At 44.4% G+C, this 21349-nt stretch overlaps 1 protein-coding gene across 6 annotated transcripts in view; it reads left to right on the top strand.

The window, feature by feature from the left end:
- The window catches only part of DDX4 (DEAD-box helicase 4), a 340193-nt gene that overhangs the window by 107591 nt on the left and 211253 nt on the right, over nt 1–21349 (top strand). For all 6 annotated transcript variants that reach the window (XM_033931141.1, XM_033931188.1, XM_033931180.1 and 3 more), the window contains one exon: nt 901–954. In XM_033931141.1, the coding sequence (XP_033787032.1) occupies nt 901–954 (54 nt within the window). The remainder of the gene's footprint in view (nt 1–900; nt 955–21349) is intronic.

Below are 21349 nucleotides of genomic sequence, written 5' to 3'. Positions count from 1 at the left end.
AAAATAAGTGATCCTTTTAAGCCTTAGTCACTATAAATATGAAGTGGAGAAATATCCTAATGGTTCAAGCAGCGGGATGAGAACTAGAGAAGACTAGTTCAGTTTTACTATATATAGTTCCTTAGTTTGGGCAAGTTAATCAACTCTCTATTACTTCAGGTACAAACTTAAATTTTAAACCCTCTGAGAGCAAGAAAATAACTACTATATCTGAATGTAATTTACCTTGTGGTAGAACTTTTAAAAGACAAGCTAAATTCTTCCCCTTTCCCTTCTAATAGAATCTCCCCTTCATAACAATTTTGTTTCCATACACCCCTTTCTAAAATGTTCCCCTTGATTACCTTGAGGAGTGGAAGAAAAATTCATTGTGACCTATTCAGGCTACATACAACCTATCTCACAACAGCAAAACAAAAATATATTGCTGACCATTTTTTTAGAAAAATAAATTCAATCCAGCGAGGTAGCTCCTCAGAATATATCCCAAGTTTCTACTGAAGTGATAACCTTCCCATATTAACAAGGGCACGGTGCTTACTATGTTCAAAAATCCAATAAGAATCTACACAAATATTTTTTCATACTTTGGCCTGCAAATGTGCTCTGACTTATTACCTCAAAAGAATTGAATCAGTCTACCCAGGACTGTCCCATGGTGAAATAAATTAATTGTAAATTACAAGAGAATTCAGTGTTATCTTGAAAGCTCAAATGCAGAAATTATTTTATCTATTAGTATAATTTCTTCAACCAAGATGGATGCTTGCACTATAACTGATACTGCAAGTATTATCTGCAACTATTTTAATTTCTTATGTATTAGCTTATTTTTCTGTAGAATCTAGATTAGGTCTGCTATTAAATATTCTAATTTTATGCATATTTGTTTACATGCAGAGGAAAATAATGAAGATTCTCAACAAAGGAATAGTGGATTTTCAAAGAGAGGAGGTAGGATATGCACATTTTTAATGGTGTCAATTTGACATGGAAGATGTATGTCATGCACATAACCTAAAGGCAAAGATAGTATCGAGTGATAGAAGGCAAAAAAATCCTTAAAACAATTTCTCTTAAGAGGCAGTGCTCATAAATAACCACTTGTTTCAGGTACTTCTGTGTTTGATATTCCAGGTGGAAAATCATTTAGGGATCCTTTTACAAGGTGCAGTAAAAAGTGGCCTCAGCATGCCTATGTGCATGTTTTTCCCACTGCTAAGGCTATTTTTAATGTATGAGGAGTGTTCAATAATTTATCTACCTCAGTCTCCTGATAGCTCCATACAATTCATCCACTTTTCCTGCAATGACTTTAACCCCTTTGAAAAGAATTATTCTGCTTGACGTCCTGGTTTGAAGGTCCAAGCTTCCTTGACATCTTCATCACTTGAAAACCGCTATCCATGGAGAGGTTTCTTCAAAACTTGGAACAGGAAATAATCCGAGGGAGCCAGGTCAGGACTGTGGGAGATTGCAGATTTTGAGGAAGAAGTCTGTTTTCAAGGAGTTAGCTGCCTGGCATTTCACCCTCTGGACAGCCTGCACTTCAGATCGGAGCTCAGGGATCATTCCCTTGAGAGCTGGCTCACCCCAGATTTGCCCACTAGTGGGTTTGAGCGCAGGCCGTGGAGGCATGTCCAGGATCGGAGCCGACTGTGTTCCTCCGCCAAGTTGAGTGAGTGGCGGAAGTCCCTGGCCATGGAACTCAGGCCAGAGGGGCAGTCAGAAGACCAGCAGTCTAGTTATAAGGCTTGTTAAGGCAGAGGATCTCCCTGTAAATTGTTTCAGCTTCCTTTACTGCAGTTTCTAGCACAGCATGGTACAGAGCTGACTGCCTGTTTCAGCAATTGGGGGGGGGGTGTCTTAAAGTGAATTTTGGGCAGTTTGGGAGTTGACCTTAGTCCCCACCCTTAAAATTGCCAAGTTTGGGAGGGGGGGTTTCCTGTGTGTTTCCGGGCTGTTCTTGTACTGTAAATTAACGCCCGCGGATTTTCCCAATTTGAAAATAATTATTTTTTTGCCTTTACAAGCTTTTTTTTATTTTTTTTTAAGTTTTTTATTGATTTTTTTCATATATCAACAAGTGTTATAAATTTTCCATACAATTATCTTAACAATACACTTGATATCTCTGTAATGTACTTTATATAAACCATATTTGTATATTATTTTTCTTATGAATTTATATTACATATATATTGTAATGATTTTATCAATTATTATTTAATTATGAACCCTTTTCCCTCCCTTTATCACGTTAATTTCACATTAGACTATCACTCATTATAGAAACATAGAAATAGACGGCAGATAAGGGCCACGGCCCATCTAGTCTGCCCCACCTTAATGTCCCTCCCCTACCTTTGCCCTGTGAATAGATCCCATGTGCCGATCCCCATTTGGCCTTAAAATCAGGCACGCTGCTGGCCTCAATCACCTGTAGTGGAAGACTATTCCAGCGATCAACCACTCTTTCAGTGAAAAAGAATTTCCTGGTGTCACCTCGTAGTTTCCCGCCCCTGATTTTCAACGGATGCCCTCTTGTTGTCGTGGGACCCTTGAAAAAGAAGATATCTTCCTTCGCCTCGATGCGGCCCGTAAGATACTTGAACGTCTCGATCATGTCCCCCCTCTCTCTGCGCTCCTCGAGCGAGTATAGCTGTAATTTGTCAAGCCGTTTTTCGTATGGTAGATCCTTGAGTCCCGAGACCATCCGGGTGGCCATTCTTTGCACCGACTCCAGTCTCAGCACATCCTTGTGATAATGCGGCCTCCAGAATTGCACACACTATTCTAGGTGGGGCTTCACCATGGATCTATACAATGGCATAATGACTTCCGCCTTACGACTGACGAAACCCCTTCGTATGCAGCCCATGATTTGTCTTGCCTTGGACGAAGCCTGCTCCACTTGATTGGCAGACTTCATGTCCTCACTGACGATTACCCCCAAGTCTCGTTCTGCTACCGTTTTTGCTAGGATCTCGCCATTAAGGGTATAAGACTTGCATGGATTCTGGCTGCCCAGGTGCATAACTTTGCATTTTTTTGGCATTGAAGTTGAGTTGCCATGTCCTAGACCATCGCTCCAGTAGGAGTAGGTCGTGCATCATGTTGTCGGGCACTGAATCTTCGTCTGTTGTGCATTTGCCCACTACATTACTCAGTTTGGCGTCATCGGCGAATAATGTTATTTTACCTCGAAGCCCTTCTGCCAAGTCTCTTATAAAGATGTTGAATAGGATTGGGCCCAAGACTGAGCCCTGTGGTACTCCACTAATCACCTCCGTCATTATGATATATTTTTTATAATGTATAATAAAGAGAATAAATTCCTTACCCCTTCCCTCACTCCCTTCTTTAATCATTATCTTATTATGGGAAAAAATTAAAATCAGTCATTGAAAAAATCTGTTAATGGTCCCCAAATCCTCTTGAACTTATCCATATATCCTTTTTGTGTTGCAAATGTATGCTCCATCTTATATATATGGCAAACTGAGTTCCACCAAAAATTATAGTTCAATCTGTCATAATTTTTCCAATTATGTGTAATTTGCTGTACTGCTACTCCAGTCAATATAAATAAAAGTTTATTGTTATTTGATGAAATTTGACTTCGAGCTCTCATTGCAGTACCAAACAAAATAGTATCATATGTCAAGGCTACCGGATTTTCTAACATCCTATTAATTTGAGGCCAAATTGATTTCCAAAATATTAATATGAATGGACAATAGAATAAAAGATGATCTAATGTCCCTGCTTCAAGATGACAATGCCAGCATCTATTAGACTTAGAGCTATCTATTCTATGTAAACGTGTGGGGGTTCATAAAGCTCTATGTAAAATAAAAAACCAAGTTTGTCTCATAGAAGCTGACAATGTACATCTTAACCTCCAAGACCAAAGTCGTGGCCATTGAGATGCATTAATTTGATGCTTAATCTCAATGCTCCAAATATCTCTAAGACCATTTTTTTTTTTAATTTACAAATCCAGATATTAATTTATACCACATTGTGGCTTAGTGACCCATGGAATCTATCTGAAAACATAAGAATTCCATACTATGATAGTTATTAAGGTTTTTCCATTCAGAGAACCCTGTCTGAATGGCCTGCTTCAATTGCATCCATCTGAAATATTGTGATTTATTCAAACCGAATTTATTTTGCAATTGTGAAAACTCAAGCAGTTTACCTTTATTCATTACATCCTCTAAAATACGAATTCCAGCGATCATCCAATGTTTCCAGATAATTTTAAAACCGCCAACTTTGATCTTTGGATTGAGCCATATTGTTTGAGTCGTTGATTTAGTTATTGGAATAGGAGTTAGATTACTTATATATCTTATAGTTTTCCAAGTATCAACAAATATTTTGTGATCTTTATATAACCTTGGCATTTGAATACTGATAACATGACTCAGACGTAAAGGAAACATTAATCTCCATTCTAACCAGAACCAATCTGGTATATGTTCAATGGGCTCTGGGAGGATCCAATACATACCCTGACGCATAATATAGGCTTGATGGTACCTATAAAAATTTGGAAAATTTACCCCTCCCTCCGCAATTGGTCTTTGTAAAGATACTAGAGCAATTCTGGGGTTTTTTCCAAGCCAAATAAATTTTGTTAATATCTTATCCAATTTTTTATAAAAAGACCCCTGAAAAAAAATTGGTATCATTCCCATTTGGTAACAAACTACTGGTAAGATCATAATTTTTACAGTTTGTACTCTCCCCCCACCAAGATATGCATAAAGGATTCCATTGCTCACACATTTCTGACACTTTTTGTAATAAATTTTTTTCATTAATTTTCATAGTCTCATCCACAGTTTTTGTAATCCAAATTCCTAAGTATTTTAATCCTTCTTCTTTCCAAATAAAAGAAAATGAGTCAAATAGACTTTTTGTACAATGTACATTGAGTGGAAGCACTTCTGATTTATTCCAGTTTATTTTATATCCTGAAAATTTTCCAAATTTTTCAATCAATTCAAGCAAATTTGGAATGGATGTTTCCGGATTTCTCAAATAAAGTAAAATATCATCCGCATATGCTGATAATTTGTATTCTCTATCTGAATGCAGAATACCCTGTATCTCCTTTACCTGTTCTATAGCTAACAACAAGGGTTCCAAAACGATGTCAAAAAGCAAAGGAGATAGTGGGCATCCTTGTCTAATCCCCCTCTGTAGAATAAATCTTTCTGAAAAATTATTATTGATATATAATCTAGCAGCAGGGGTGCTATACAATGCTTTTATTATTTGTATAAATCCGGATCCTATACCAAACCATTCCATTGCCTGAAACATGAAGGACCATTCCACTCTATCAAAAGCTTTTTCAGCATCTAATGAAATAGAGAATTTTGCAAGAAAACCACTCAGATGGACTCCTCAGGGCAGTATACTTTGGATTTATGCCCTGTTTGCGGTGGATGGCTGTCTGGAGTGCGGCTGTGTTCCATGTGCAGCCCAGGAGGGGAGCAAAATATTAGCCCAAATTCCCTTGACCCCTGAAGGGAGGGGGGCAGCCAAAAAAGTCAAAAGTGGGCTCTGGAGATGGTGCCCTTGCCAAATCGCAACTCCGTTTAACCGGGGCTGCTTCTTAAGACGCACAAGCCCTCCCAAAGTTCTAAGAGGGGCTCCCAGATGGCAGCTGCTGTCGAATAATGGATTTTCCCTGAAATGTATTAACATGATGTATCGGGCTTATTTGTACAAGAAAGTGGCACCTTTTGCACTGCTGCTGGTGTCCTTGCCAGATACGAAGGTTTCCCCTTCCCAGGACAAGGGTCTTAAATCGCTAGTTATCTAAGGATGTGTTGTGGGCTGCTAAGACAGACAACTAGGATGACCTGACATCCCTTTATATACGCAGGCTGGTACTACCACTGTGAGTGATGTTGTGGCACTTGCAGACCTCCAGGATCAGGATCTGGATGAGGTTCCAATCTGGATGAGGATCCCACAGTGCAGACTTTTTAAACCTGCGGTTTTGGTCAATTTGATCTCTGACTCCTTCCTAGAGTTGGAGATTGGAGCAGTTGGCTGCTGCAGAATGCTATCTGAGTAGCAAGAAACTGCAGGCTGCTACCTTTCCTGATCATCCAGACATTATCAAGATACTCACGGACCATCGGGAGGCCACTGGGGGTCTCTCTTGAGATGTGCTCAAGCATGTCCAAGCTCTACCTGATGGTAGACACCTTTTTAACCAGTATTTTGCATCCCTGAAAGTGGATTTCTCAGTCGCTCAGGTCACTAAGTGCACATCTCTCCCTAGTGATGGGGGTGGTGGTGCTAAAGGACACGCAGAACTGCAGGGTTGGTTTTGTTCTTAAACGCCTCTTTGACTCTGCAGCTGCCAGGCTAAAAGCTTCCTTTGTGTCCAGAGCTTGTCATTCCAAGTAGAGAATGACACGGGAACCGTTTACTGTGGTAAACCTTGGTCACCGCAGTAAATCCGCAGTAATGAGGATATTTGTAACTGGTTTACCGCAGGAATGGGGACAAGACCTTTCACCGCCCTGCAGGAATGGGGACAAGACCTTTCACCACCCCGTGGAAGCGGTGAAAAGTCTTGCTCCAGTGGTAAAAAAATTGCACCCATGTCAGATTCAGCATCTCCTCCCCAGCTCCTCTTGGGCCTATTTTACCTTCAGGAGCTAGCCATACCACGATGAAGACAGAAGGAACCCAAAACCAAAGCCTGAGACCAATGTGATTTGAAGAATAAAATTACCAGAATATTTCAGATTTGAAATATATATCCTGCTAGAGCTGGTATTAGGCATAAAAGGGACTGCAAAGCCCAGGCTGTGCTTCTTTAGCTTCCAGCTGGCTTAGGGCTCACTCTCTTTGACCAAGGGGTAGTTGCCTAGTTGCTCTCCCCTAACACTATTCCTGTCATGTGTGTCTAAAGTATTCTGTTAGCTTGATTTTTCTATGTAGCATTCTGTAGTAATTTGGTTTGTTCAGTTTTCACAATAGTGGAGGAGATATTTGTGAAAGGGAGGGGAGACAGGGGTTTTGTTGATCCTTGCTCTGTATTATTTGTGTTTATAAAATGACAATTGTACAGAATAGTCTCTTTTTATACTTTAATAAAATGAGTTCAGTATAAAATCATAACTATTTGAGGCTTGTGCAGGTGGGGTTTGACAGTTTGCAGGGCGGGGACAGGGACAAAGCTTGCGGGACGGGGACTGAGCTTGTGGGGATGGGGACAAGCTCATGGGGACGGGGCGGAAACGATGATACATTTTTTTCCCCCATGTCATTCTCTAATTCCAAGCTCCACCATGATCCTGACCCTATAGTGATCCAGGATTTTTCCTTTCTAATTTTGGGGATGGATTATATGACACACGCCTTGTATGATATCTTCAGAGTGTTTAACAAGCTATTGGTGTATTCTATTTCAGCTAGTAGGATGTTGTGGATCTTTCAGTGGTCCGGCGACCCTGAGTAGACTTCCTTTCAGAGGACATTTGCTGTTTGCTAAAGGTCTAGATGAACTTATGGCTAGTATGCAGGACCGTAAATCTAAGTCCTTGCCAGATAATAGACTCCAGCCCCCTAGAGGTTTGGGGCTTCCTAGCTTTCATCCCTTCAGGTGTTCCCCTCAATCTTATGGGAGCTTCATGGAGCAGTGTCTTTCTCAGATAGCCAAACAGAGGTTTGGCGGTTCCTGACTCCAGCAGTTATTTGGGGGGGGGGGGGGTCTGCTTCCAACTGTAAAAAAATTGTTCTGATGCCAGGTCTGTAGCTGCTCCTCTGCAGATAGCGGCTCTTGGCCTTCCTGGCAGAATGGAGGGCCATCACCTCTGATCATTGAGTCTTGGATATTCTTCAGGATGGCTACAAACTCAAGTTTCATTGGCCCCTGTCAGATCTCTTTCTTGACTCCCTGGTGGGGATGCCAGAACAGGTGGCCCAGGTGGAGGCAATTATCCAAAGGTTGCTGAGCATCGCAGCCATCAAACCCATTTTGGAGCGCGGTTTGGGCAGATATTTGATGTACTTTATCATACCAAAGAGAGGCTCCGAAGACTGGAGACCAATCCTGGAACTCAAGACGGTCAGTGTGGCCCTCAAGTTTCCCCGTTTCAGAATGTAAATGGTTTACTCAGTCGCTCCCAGGGAGTTCTTAGGCCTCTGTCAGGTCCAGAGACAGAGAAGCTATCTCCATATTCCCATCTTTCTGGATCATAGGAGATACCTGAGGATCTACGTGCTGCAGCAGCATTAACAATTTTTGTTGCACTACCCTTCGGGTTGGCGATAATGCCCAGGAACTTCACCAAGGTTATGGTAGTGGTGGCAGCCCACCTGCCCATGCTAGGAGTTCTGGTCCACCCATATCTGGATGACTGGTTATTCAGGGCTTTATCGGAGTCCAAGGTTTGTCAGGTGGTTCGCCAAGTCATCCAGCTGCTTTAATGCCTATGCTAGATAATCAACATCTGAAAGAGTCACTTCGTCCAATGCAGGATTTGGAATACCTGGGAGTTCGTTTTGCCACAGGTCAGAACAAGGAGTTCCTGCCCATCTCGTGCCAGGAGAAGCTTCGTCAGTTGATCCGGGACTTTCTAGCCACTCGGGTTCCACTTGCCTGGCAGTACCTTCAGGTTCTGGGGTCTATGATAGCGACGAACCAGATTGATTGTGGTTCCTTTGGATCAGGGCTCGTAGGAGATGCTTATTTCCCACTGGAGTCTGCAGCAGGATCCGTTGCATGCCCAGCTCCCCTGGATGACATACTACATGAAAACTAAACTACAAATCTACTTCCCAAAGCGACTACTGAGGTCCCAAGAAGAAAAATGACTGACAATTCCTCCCAGCTGCTCCCTCAAAACTGAAACAGCCTGCAAACGCTCCCACTCACATTTCAGACCCAGACTTTGGCACACCATTCCCCCATCTATTAGATCACTAGATGGGCTTTGGAGCTTCAGGAAGGCTGTGAAAACCTTCCTCTTTACAAACCCAGAAATGCCACTCAGTCAACGCACCTATGTCACCTAATCTCACCAGATGCTACTTAGTGCATATGTTTTACTAGTGTTTAAGCCCAACGGGTGCTAGAATATATACCTGTCTGTCTTTCTTTCTTTATGTCTCTCTCCCTGCTCCTGCCTCTTTCTTCCTTTCTTTCTGACTCTCTCCCTCCTGCTATTTTTCTCTCTCTCTCCCTGGCACGCTTTGTCTGTCTGTATTTCTTTCTGTCTATCCTCCCCCCCCCACTTTCCTTTGCAGAAGCAGCAGCGGTATTTCCCTTCCCCTCCAGGTCCCTGTGAAGTAGTAGCAGCATTTTCCCCACTCCCTTCTCCCCCCCCCCATTTTCCTTTGCAGAAGCAGCAGCAGTATTTCCCTTCCCCTCCAGGTCCCTGTGAAGCAATTCCCTTCTCTTACGTGAGCTGTCCTGCTCCGTTAAGCCCCTCCCCCTTCCCTTCCCGCGGGCTGGCCTGCTGCGGCCGAAGGTTTTTGTTTCAAGTTTTAAAAGTGCCGGCGGTGGCTCCTCTCACGCTGCTGATCCTCCTGTAAAGAGCAGCTTGCGATGGTGACCGGCTTTAGCAAACCTCGCAGGCCGCTCTCCAGGCTCGGTAGCACGTTCCCTCTGACGCACGGGATCGCGTCAGAGGGAACGTGCTACCGAGTTGGAGAACGGCCTGCGAGGTTTGCTAAAGCCGGCCACCATCGCAGGCTGCTCTTTACAGGAGGATCAGCAGCAGCAACGGCGGCGAGTGAGGGTCGAGGTGTGTTCCCTGCCGAGGACGCGGGCAGGGAGAGAGCTTGCCTGGCTTCCAGGGTGAGTGAGGGCGGGAGGAGGGGAGTGGCCAGAATGTTCCCTGCCGCTGGGTTGGCTGCCACGGATCACACACCACAGCGGCAGGGAACACGAAATCCTAAGTGCGCATGTGCGCTTAGGGTTTTATTATATAGGATTGTCATGTCTGTACTGTAATTTGTCATCTCTGTCCTGTCTCGATTATTATGGATGTACTTTGTAACCCGTTCTGGGTTCCTTTGGGAGGACGGTCTAAAAAATTGAATAAATAAATAAATTTACTCATGAAACAAGATAGCCACAAAAATGTGTATTCTAACTGAGGAATAAATTAGAACACCCCCTCATATCCTCCCACTTAAAGTGGCTCAAATCACACACAGGTATATCACATCAGGTGCATACGATTAGAACATCATTCCTCAGCATTTTGAAGGAGGTTTACCCTACTTAAACCTCAGACATTTACCCTCTCTTTACTAACCCGTAGCACAGGTTTTAGCGCAAGCAGCGGTAATTGCTCTGACACTCATAGAATTCTTATGGAGGGGATTAGTTTGGTGTGCTTAAGACTGCTGCGGTGAGAGTGAACACCATGGTGAGATCAAAAAAGCTGTCTGAGGCCTTCAAAAAGAAGATTGTAGCAGCTTATAAGTCTGGTAAGGGATTTAAAAAGATCTCGAAAGAATTTGACATTAACCATTCCACAGTCTGGAAAATAATGTACAAGTGAAGGACTTTCCAAACAACTTAGATGACCCCCAGAGCAGACTGCAAAATGCTGAAGGAAGTCTCCAAAAACCCTAAATGTCACCACAGGACCTAAGCAAGCTCTTGCTACAGTTTGTATGAAAGTGCATGCCTCTACAATTGGAAAGAGACTGCACAAATTTAATTTGCATGGGAGGTGTGCAAGGAGGAAACCTTTGCTCTCTAAGAGAAACATCAAGGCCAGACTGAAGTTTACCAGAAAGAACATAGACAAACACCAGGACTTCTGGAATAGTGTTCTATGGCCAGATGAGTCTACAATTGAATTATTTGGACACCAGAAAAGAAGACATGTGTGGCGTACACCAAATACAGCATTCCAGGAAAAGAACCTCATACCAACTGTGAAGCGTGGAAGTATCATGTTTGGGGATGCTTTGCTGCAGCAGGACCTAGCCAGCTCACCTGGCCAACGCCCCTCCCGCAGTACACTTCTGTTTGCATTCTCCACTCCCAAGGGATGTCGCTACAAAAATTTTCTGGATAGGACACTATCCTTTCAGGCAGGCATGTGGAACAACACCCTAAGCACACTCCTCCTGAATTCCTCATCATACTAATCTTTCAGAAAATCTCTGAAAACCCATTTATTCGACAAGTTTATCTGATCCTATGGAACCCATACAGCCTACCGGTGACGGGTCTTAAGCACGCAAGACAGATGCGCTCCAACAATTCAGCGCAGGTCTTCATCGCGCTGAAGAAAAACCTTCTTTTAAAGGGCTCCGACGGGGTGGGGGGGTTACTGACGGGGGTGGGTGGGGGGAACTGACCACTCTAATAGGGATTGTGCTGGTATTGGGGGGTGTAACCCCCCACATTATACTGAAAACCTAACTTTTTCCTTAAAAAAATAGAGAAAAAGTTGAGTTTACAGTATAATGTGGGGTTACAACCCCCCCAACGTCAGCACAATCACTAAGTAAAGTGGGGGGGGGGTTCCCCCCACACACCCCCATCGGAGCCCTTTAAAAGAAGGTTTTTCTTCGGCGCGATGGAAGTCCTGCGCTGAATTGTCGGCGCTCGTTTGTCGGCATGCGTCTGTCTTGCGCGCTTAAGACTAAGAACCAGCCTACCTACAATTCCATCACACACCCCTCCCACCTGCACAACCCCCCCTCTATATCTAAACCTCTGCTTTAATATGCCTGCTCTCTTCACTTGTATCGTTACCTGCGGTACCTACACTGTATCTCTACTTTACTGTATACTGTCTTGAACTGAAAAGGTATGACGGGATATAAATAAAGCTATTATTATCATAGAATCCACCATGTATCAGAGGGTGCTTGAGGAACATTTGAGACCATCTGTAAGAAAATTAAAGCTGAAGCAGAACTGGACCCTGCAACATGACAATGACCCAAAACATACCAGTAAATCCATCAAGGACATTGTGGGGAAGAAGATTAAGAAGAAGATAAGCTCTGTAAAAACGCTAGAGCAAGCATGGTCCCTTTTTAAGGACACAGTCACGGAGGCGCAAAATATATATATATCGCGTATCAACAAGGGATCCAAGAGGAAAAAGAACAAGAAACCAGCATGGCTCACTGTAGCAGTGAAAGAAGCAATCGGAGACAAAGATTTTGTTTAAGGAATGGAAAAGGTCAAAAATGGACAAAAACTGGAAAAAGCACAAACAGCATCAAAGCAGGTGCTATAAGGCGTTAAGAGGGGCCAAAAGAGACTACAAGAAAAAAATAGCCAAGGAGGCAAAAAACTTCAAGCCATTCTTTCGATATATTAAGGGGAAACGACCCGCAAAGGAAGCGGTGGGGCTGATGGATGACCATGGAATAAAGGGAGTGTTAAAGGAGGACAAAGCCATCCCTAACAAACAGAACACATTTTTTTGCATCTGTATTTACCGAAGAGGATATACACAACATACCGGAAGTCGACAGGCTATACGCGGGAAATGAAGATGGGAATCTGATAGGGTTGACGGTCAGTCTAGAAGAGGCATGCAGGCAGATCGATAGGCTTAAAAACGATAAATCCCCGGGACCGGATGGCATCCATCCGAGGGTAATCAAGGAACTGAAAGGGACTATAGCTGAACTGCTTCAACTGATAGCCAATCTATCGATCAAATTGGGAAGGATTCCGGAAGACTGAAAGATGGCAAATATTACACCAATCTTCAGAAAAGGTTCGAGGGGTGAGCCATGAAGCTACAGACCGGTAAGTCTGACCTCAGTACCGGGAAAGATGGTAGAAGCGCTGATAAAGGACCGCATCATTGACCACCTTGAGGTACATGATCTGATGAGGACCAGTCAGCATGGCTTCAGCAAAGGAAGATATTGCTTGACCAATTTGCTGCATTTCTTCAAGGGAGCAAACAGTCAGATAGACAAGGGTGACCCAGTCGACATTGTATATCTGTTTTTTCAGAAGGTGTTCGGCAAGGTTCTGCATGAACGACTACTTTGAAAAATTGCGAGCCATGGAATCGAAGGTGAAATACTCACGTGGATTAAAAACTGGCTGGACCATAGGAAACAGAGAGTGGGGGTAAATGGACAATATTTTCCGACAGAGGCGCGCGGTCCCTCAGTTTCTTAGTTTCCGCGGAGCTAAGAAGACGCGTTTTTTTCAACGGCTGTTGAAACTTTTTTTCTATTGCCTTCCCGCTCGCGTAAACTTTTTGGCTAATTGGCCTTTTTCGTTTCTTTTTTCTTTTTTGTAAAAAAAAAAAAAAAAAAAAAATATTTTTTTCTTCTCTTAATTTGATTTTCCCCGGCGGGGCCTTCTGCCACCATCGAAGCCTCGGCCTTCGATTTGGCGGAAGCCGTTTTTCCTTTCATGCCCCCTCAACCGGGTTTTAAAAAGTGCCAGCGGTGTGCTAGGCCTATATCTCTCACGGACCCACACAACTGGTGTTTACAGTGTTTGGGTCCTGAGCATCAGGCCTCTACTTGCACCCGCTGTGCTACTCTAAAAAAACGGACTTTGAAAAATCGCCTAATACAGCAGCGATTACTGTTCGGTGCCGAGATGTCCGACACCGTTCCTTCGACTCCGGCTTCGGCACCGATTCAGTCGGCACCCTCGTCTTCGACGCCGCGTGATTCCACACCGGCGTCTCAACAGTCAGGTAAGCCGGCTAAGAAGCCTTCCCCGCTGGAACGTCTTCCGGCCTCGAGTGCAGTGAGTCCAATCCTGCCGCCTGTAAGACGCCAGCGGAAGCGCTCCGCCCCTATAGAGGTGAGTCCCTCGACATCGGGCTCCTCATCTCCGGGGCGTCGAGCAGCACCGCAGGTACCGCAGAAGAAAAAAGCGGTACCGGTGCCATCCCTTGATGACCGCATTACGGCCATCCTTCAGGTGCAGCTTAAGGAGCAATTAGAACGGCTCCTTCCTGCTATCATGACACCGAACCTTCCGGTGCCAGCCCGCACCGAGATATCGGTACCGGTTGTGGAACCCGTATCGATACCGATTGTGGAACCCGTGTTACCTGCTTCCACTGTTTCGGTACCGCTTCACCTAACCTCATCGGTATCGATGCCAGTCCTCGCACCGGAGCCGAGAGCTCAACATCAATCGGTACAGACTTCGGCACCGGTGCGACCGATAACATCTCCTGACTCGGTATCGATGAGGTCGGGCAAGTCGGTGCGCAAAACCCGACACATACAAACACCTGAGTCTCGGGACCATTCTTCCCATGTCAGGGACCCTGATCTGTGGGGAGACTCAGAGGAACCCTTTCTTTCTGAAGGCGAATGTTCCTCAGAGGAGGAGGATTCGGCTGTCCCTGACCCATCCTCCAAACAGGTCACTTCCTCTTTCTCCTGTTTTTTGAAAGAGATGTGTGAATCCTTGTCCATTCCTTTGGAGGCTGAATCCAAAAAGTCTAAAGCTTTTTTGGATGCCCTTGATTTTGACCAGCCTCCAAAGGAATTTTTGAAACTTCCCCTTCATGACATCTTGAGGGAAACTTTCTATAAGAATTTAGAGACTCCTTTAACTGTCCCAGGGGCCCCACGTAAACTGGATTCTCTATATAAAGTAATTCCCATTCCTGGGTTCGACAAACCTCAACTTCCACACGAATCATTATTTGTCGAATCCACCCTTAAAAAGACTTCAGGAGCCAGTGTATATGCATCTGTTCCTCCTGGCAGAGAAGGAAGGGCCATGGATAAATTTGGTAAGAGGCTCTACCAAAATGCTATGTTAGCAAATAGGGCTAGTAATTATGCTTTTCATTTTTCTTTTTATTTAAAGCATCTCCTTACCACCATGGCTTCTTTCGAAAAGTATCTTCCTTCACGAAAGCATCATTCTTTCCACACCTGCTTGTCGTCTCTTTTCCAATTACGTAAGTTTATGGTTAGATCCATATATGACACCTTTGAACTTACATCCAGAGCGACAGCAATGTCGGTGGCTATGCGCCGTTTGGCCTGGCTTCGGGTATCCGAGCTTGATGTTAACCATCAAGATCGGTTAGCCAACGCCCCGTGCCTAGGGGATGAGCTCTTTGGGGATTCCATGGACTCAACCACACAAAAGCTCTCTGCTCATGAGACGCGCTGGGATACCCTGCTTAAAAATAAAAAGAAGCCTCCTCCGCCAAAACCATATAGACAGCAGTCGGCCTATCAACGCCGCTTCACAGCTCGTCCATTACCTACCACTGCTCAGCAACCCAGGCGTCAGAGGCAACAACAACGTCAGCCTCCCAGACAGCAGCAGCAGCAACAATCTGTGAAACAACCTCCTCAGCAGAAGTCACAGCCCTTTTGACTTCATTCTCCACAGTATAGCCAGTATCCCTATTCCTGCTCTCCTGCCTCAGCCTATAGGAGGTCGACTTTCTCTGTTCCTCAGCCGGTGGGAAGTAATCACTTCGGACCAATGGGTCCTCAACATCATCCGCCACGGCTACTCTCTCAACTTTCAGACTCTTCCTCCTCAAAGCCTGCCAAAAGAGTCTGCTTTGAACAGTCCTCAATCTGCCCTCCTTATTCAGGAAGTCCAATCCCTCCTCCTTCTGAACGCTATAGAGGAAGTTCCTCTAGATCAAAAGGGGCAGGGATTCTACTCCCGTTATTTTCTAGTTCCCAAAAAAACAGGAGATCTCAGACCCATCCTAGATCTTCGCGATCTCAACAAACATCTGGTAAAAGAAAAATTCAAGATGCTTTCTTTAGCCATCCTTTATCCCCTTCTAAATCACAACGACTGGCTATGCTCCCTCGATCTCAAAGAGGCTTACACTCACATACCGATCAATGTAACCTCAAGACCATATCTCCGATTCATGATCAATCATTGTCATTACCAATACAAGGTGCTGCCCTTCGGTCTCGCCTCATCTCCAAGGGTATTCACCAAATGTCTCATTGTGGTAGCGGCATTTCTACGCTCTCACCACCTTCATGTATTTCCTTACCTGGACGACTGGTTGATCAAGGCCACATCCGCTCAAGCAGTTCTCCTGGCCACCAACCAAACCATCCAGTTTCTACAACTTCTGGGGTTCGAGATCAATCTACCCAAATCTCATATCATCCCCACTCAGAGACTTCAATTCATTGGAGCGATCCTGGATACACTCCTAATGAGGACTTTCCTCCCATCCAATCGTCTTCAGACCCTTCAGTCTCTATGCCAGCAGATGCTTTCACTACCTTCCATCTCAGCCAGACAAATGATGGTACTCTTGGGGCACATGGCATCCACAGTTCATGTCACACCTCACGCACGTCTTCACCTGCGCACTCCTCAATGGACCCTTGCTACTCAGTGGTCCCAAGCGTGGGATCCTTGCTCACGACACATATCTGTGACATCATCTCTTCGTCAGTCTCTTCAATGGTGGTTGGTATCCTCAAATCTATCCAGAGGTCTTCTGTTCCATCAGCCTCCTCATCAACTAGTCATCACCACCGACGCCTCTCTGTATGCATGGGGGGCTCACTTGAACGAGTTCCAGACTCAAGGTCTTTGGACAGCCCAGGAAAAGAAGCATCAAATCAATTTCCTGGAACTCAGAGCGATGTTTTACGCCCTCAAGGCCTTCCAACATCTTCTCTTTCCTCAGGTCCTTCTGTTGTGCACAGACAATCAGGTTGCGATGTACTACATCAACAAACAGGGTGGGACAGGCTCTCGCCTTTTATGCCAGGAAGCCCAGAAGATCTGGACTTGGGCCATAGATCACCATCTCTTCCTGAAAGCTATCTATATTCAAGGGGCACAGAATTCTTTAGCGGACAAACTCAGCAGAATTCTCCAACCTCACGAGTGGACACTCGATCCTGTAACTCTGCAGTCTATCTTCACTCAATGGGGCACTCCTCAGATAGACCTCTTTGCAGCTCCTCACAATCATCAGCTGCCCCTATTCTGCTCCAGACTTTACTCTCCGCACCGTCTGGCAGCAGATGCTTTTCTCCTCGACTGGTCGAATCTGTTCCTGTATGCCTTCCCTCCTCTGCCTCTCATGTTGAGAACCTTGTTCAAGCTCAAGAGGGAACGAGCCACCATGATTCTGATTGCTCCGAGGTGGCCCAGACAACATTGGTTCTCCCTTCTACTTCAACTCAGTTCCAGGGAACCTTTTCTTCTTCCTCTGTTTCCATCTCTGCTTACGCAACAGCAGGAAACCCTTCTACATCCCAACCTCCAGTCTCTACACCTGACAGCTTGGTATCTCTCGGGCTGACTTCCACTGATACCCTTTTGTCTCAGCCCGTTCGTTCCATTCTGGATGCCTCCAGGAAACCAGCCACTCTGCAATGTTATCATCAAAAGTGGACGAGATTTTCTTCCTGGTGTCTTCTTCATCATCTTGATCCCACTTCCCTGGCAGTGGAGATGTTGTTGGATTACCTTCTTTCTTTGTCTGACTCTGGCCTTAAGTCCTCTTCCATCAGAGTCCACCTCAGTGCTATTGCAGCTTTTCATGAACCAGTCCATGGAAAACTTCTTTCAGCTCATCCCCTGGTGTCCAGGTTCATGCGTGGTCTTTTCAATGTGAAACCACCTCTTAAAGCCCCTCCGGTTATCTGGGATCTCAATGTGGTTCTTTCCGCTTTAATGAAGCCTCCATTTGAACCTTTAGCTACCTCCCCTTTCAAGTTTCTCACTTGGAAGGTACTTTTCCTTATTGCTCTTACCTCTGCCAGGAGAGTCAGTGAGCTTCATGCACTGGTGGCAGATCCACCTTTTACGGTTTTTCACCATGACAAGGTGGTTCTGCGTACACATCCAAAGTTTCTCCCTAAGGTTGTTTCTGAATTTCATCTCAACCAATCCATTGTTCTACCTGTTTTCTTTCCAAAACCTCATTCTCATTCTGGGGAACAAGCTCTACATACTTTGGATTGTAAAAGGGCTCTTGCTTACTATCTGGAGCGTACGAAACCCCACAGATCAGTTCCCCAACTTTTTCTGTCCTTTGATCCGAATAAATTGGGTCGCCCCGTTTCTAAACGCACGTTGTCTAATTGGCTAGCAGCGTGCATTTCATTCTGTTATGCTCAGTCCGGACTGACACTGGAAGGTTCTGTCACAGCCCATAAAGTCAGAGCAATGGCAGCATCTGTAGCTTTCCTCCGTTCCACTCCTATTGAGGAAATCTGCAAGGCTGCTACTTGGTCCTCAGTTCACACTTTTACATCTCATTATTGTCTGGATGCATTCTCCAGAAGGGATGGTCACTTCGGCCAATCTGTTTTACAAAATTTGTTTTCCTAATGGCCAACCTTCCCTCCATCCCTCTTTTTGTTAGCTTGGAGGTCACCCATCAGTCAAGAATAGCTGCCTGCTTGTCCTGGGATAAAGCACAGTTACTTACCGTAACAGGTGTTATCCAGGGACAGCAGGCAGATATTCTTGCGTCCCACCCACCTCCCCGGGTTGGCTTCTTAGCTGGCTTATACTAACTGAGGGACCGCGCGCCTCTGTCGGGCGGGAAGGCACTCGCGCGTGCGCGGTGCGGCCGAGCTAGAACTTTCTAAAGTTCTTAGAGTGAGATCACTCTAAAATTGTCCGTACCGGGGCTCCGTCGGTGCCGTCACCCATCAGTCAAGAATATCTGCCTGCTGTCCCTGGATAACACCTGTTACGGTAAGTAACTGTGCTGTTTTGTTATGTGACTAGCATTATTTAGACTTTAATTTCTATGAATGAATAGAATGAAAATGATATAAAATTACTTGCTTGTTTTTATGTGCGTGTGCTGTAGGAAAGTGGAGAGAGAGTGGGCTGAGGACGCTGAAAGGAAATGAGAAAGAGTGGGGAAAAGACGCTGATTTATAAATTGACAATTGTACAGAATATTGTTTCTTTTTATACTTTAATATAATAAGTTCAATATAAAACAATTCAAGGCTTGTGTGGATGGAATCAGGTGGTTTGTGGGGATGAGGACCGAGCTTACGGGGATTAGTCCAATAAAATGGTATTTTCTTATTTCTCATTTGTTTTATTTTTATTTGTTAATTTGTAAAGTAGTGATTGTTATGTATCAGTTTTTTCAAATTTACATCTACTGTCTTTATATTTTGCACAGTATTAGAGGACATGTATTACTGTTTTTGTGGTGTTGCATTGTATGTAGAGTCTGGTTTCTTGGCAGTTCAGTTTAACTTTTGTCTACATATTTCTATTTTTAGTTTGTGATTATTTCATATTGGGCAAGGGTGTATTTGTCTGTGTGTATGAAAGATACATGGTTTTCTGATAGCATCAACTGTACAGAATCAATTGACTGTGCAGGATCTGGTTTGTTTAGTTTTACAATGTATGTGTTGGTGTTCTAGTGCTCACTGCAGTGTTTAAGATGCTGCCTTTTCCTAGGTACACTCTTGTTCGATATTAATAAATTCAATCATAACTAGAGCTGATGCGTTCTAACCAATGCAATTTTCTGAATCAGAGCCCTAAATAACATCAGGTGATCAGGTGAAAGAGCCCAAGGCACCAAAAACTTTTTTTTTGGCCTGTGTTTTTTGGAAAGTAAACAAGTCGTTTTTCCTATAGGCTAATAATCCTGCCTACTTCCCACTATTACATGGAAAGCTTATAATCTGTGCATGCAGAGAATGTCCTCCCTCAGCTTACTTGGGCTCTGGCAGACTGCAGGAACACTGGGGTGTTTACTAACATGGTCTGTGTGGGAGAGATGCCTCTTGGGCAGCAGGAACTCTGCATGTGTTCAGGAGGAAGCTTGTCACTTGAATGGCTGTAGTCTAGGTCTGGCATTCTCTTCGGGCTTCTGTCACATACTCGAGGGTTAGAAGATCAGACATTACATAGTCAGCAGGCTTCAGGATCAGGAACCAGCAGCATGCCCCCCTTCTTAGAGAGTGGTAGCCAGGAACCACCAGCATAGGGTCTATTATAGCAGTATTTCTCATCTTGGTCCTGGAGTACCCCCTTCCCAGGCAGGTTTTCAGGATATCCACAATCGATAGCATGAAAGAAATTTGCATTTAATGGAGGCAGTGTATGCAAATCAATTTATGCATATTCATTGTGGATATGCTGAAAACCTGACTGGCAAGGGGGGTACTCCAGGATCAATTTGAGAAAGACTATCTTAGAAAACGGTTGTCAGGAACTATGAGCTCTTTTGGGAGTTCATCTTTATTGTCTTTTAGACCAGTGTTCTTCAACCTTTTGACACCTATGGACCGGCGGAAATAAAATAATTATTTTGTGGACCAGCACCGGTCAACGGACTGGCAGTTGAAGAACACTAGGCTAAGTCGTGCCCATCTCCATTCAATCTCCGCCCCCAGACACCGCCCCCATAATAGTACTAATTGTAACACCATTTTTTCCATTCATTTTTCATATATACACACACGCAATATAATCATATTAACAACACATAATGGTTAACCACAAAATTAAAATATACAAAGCACACTGTATGCTTTTCAACATTCATTCCTACCAGAAAACAGATAACCCCATGCAAATGCAGGACCAAAAACTAAAAGTACTAATATTTACAAACAAATCCTAAGATGCCAGACTCTGCAAGCAGTATAACCCCAGAGGAAAAGAAAAAAATGCATTTCTTCCTGATGTAAATCAGATGTAAATCAATCACTAAATAAAAAAAAATAAATAAAAGCATTCCCCCTACCGTTGTTGTCTCTCTCCTTCCATGCTGTGCATTGCCTTCTGGCCTGCCACCTGGTGTTATCTTCGGGCTGGTCCACGGTGCGATCAACGTGGCGTCTTTGGGCCGGCTCTGAGTGCTGCAATGCACAAAGCTGTGGTCAAAGGCTCCCGCTCCTCATCTGGAAGCCTTCCTTCTGATGCAACATCAGAGAGAAGGCTTCCGGTTCAGGCGCAGGACGCACTGCAGCACTCAGGGAGCCGGCCTGAAGACGCCGCATTGATCGCACCGTAGACCAGTGTCTGAAGAACACTGTCTTGGGCCCAATGGACATGCCGGCCCTGTGGACTGGCAGAAAATTTCTGCAGACCGGCAGTTGAAGAACACTGTTTTAGACTATATTTCTGACTGATTGATGATGCTTTCCATAGCTCCTGTTCCAACCTCTTGATCTGAGCATCTTCCAGAAATATCCTTTAGACATTACCTCGGGGAAATTTCCAAGAACCTTGGCTGCTCCTGTTGGCCCCCAGAATGTTTGGGTTCTGAGTTGTCTGAAAGGACCAGTGTGCCCCAGATAAGGCTTCAAGTCTAGAACATGTGATGATTTCAAGTCCCAGGTACTTCCTCAATGTGTCACTGATAAGACGCTGTAGGAA

The sequence above is a fragment of the Geotrypetes seraphini genome, chromosome 1 (genome assembly GCF_902459505.1).
Source record: "Geotrypetes seraphini chromosome 1, aGeoSer1.1, whole genome shotgun sequence".
NCBI classification, from domain to species: Eukaryota; Metazoa; Chordata; class Amphibia; order Gymnophiona; family Dermophiidae; genus Geotrypetes; species Geotrypetes seraphini.
The sequence above is the reverse complement of the archived record's forward strand: the minus strand, read 5'-3'. Positions and strand labels throughout refer to the sequence as shown.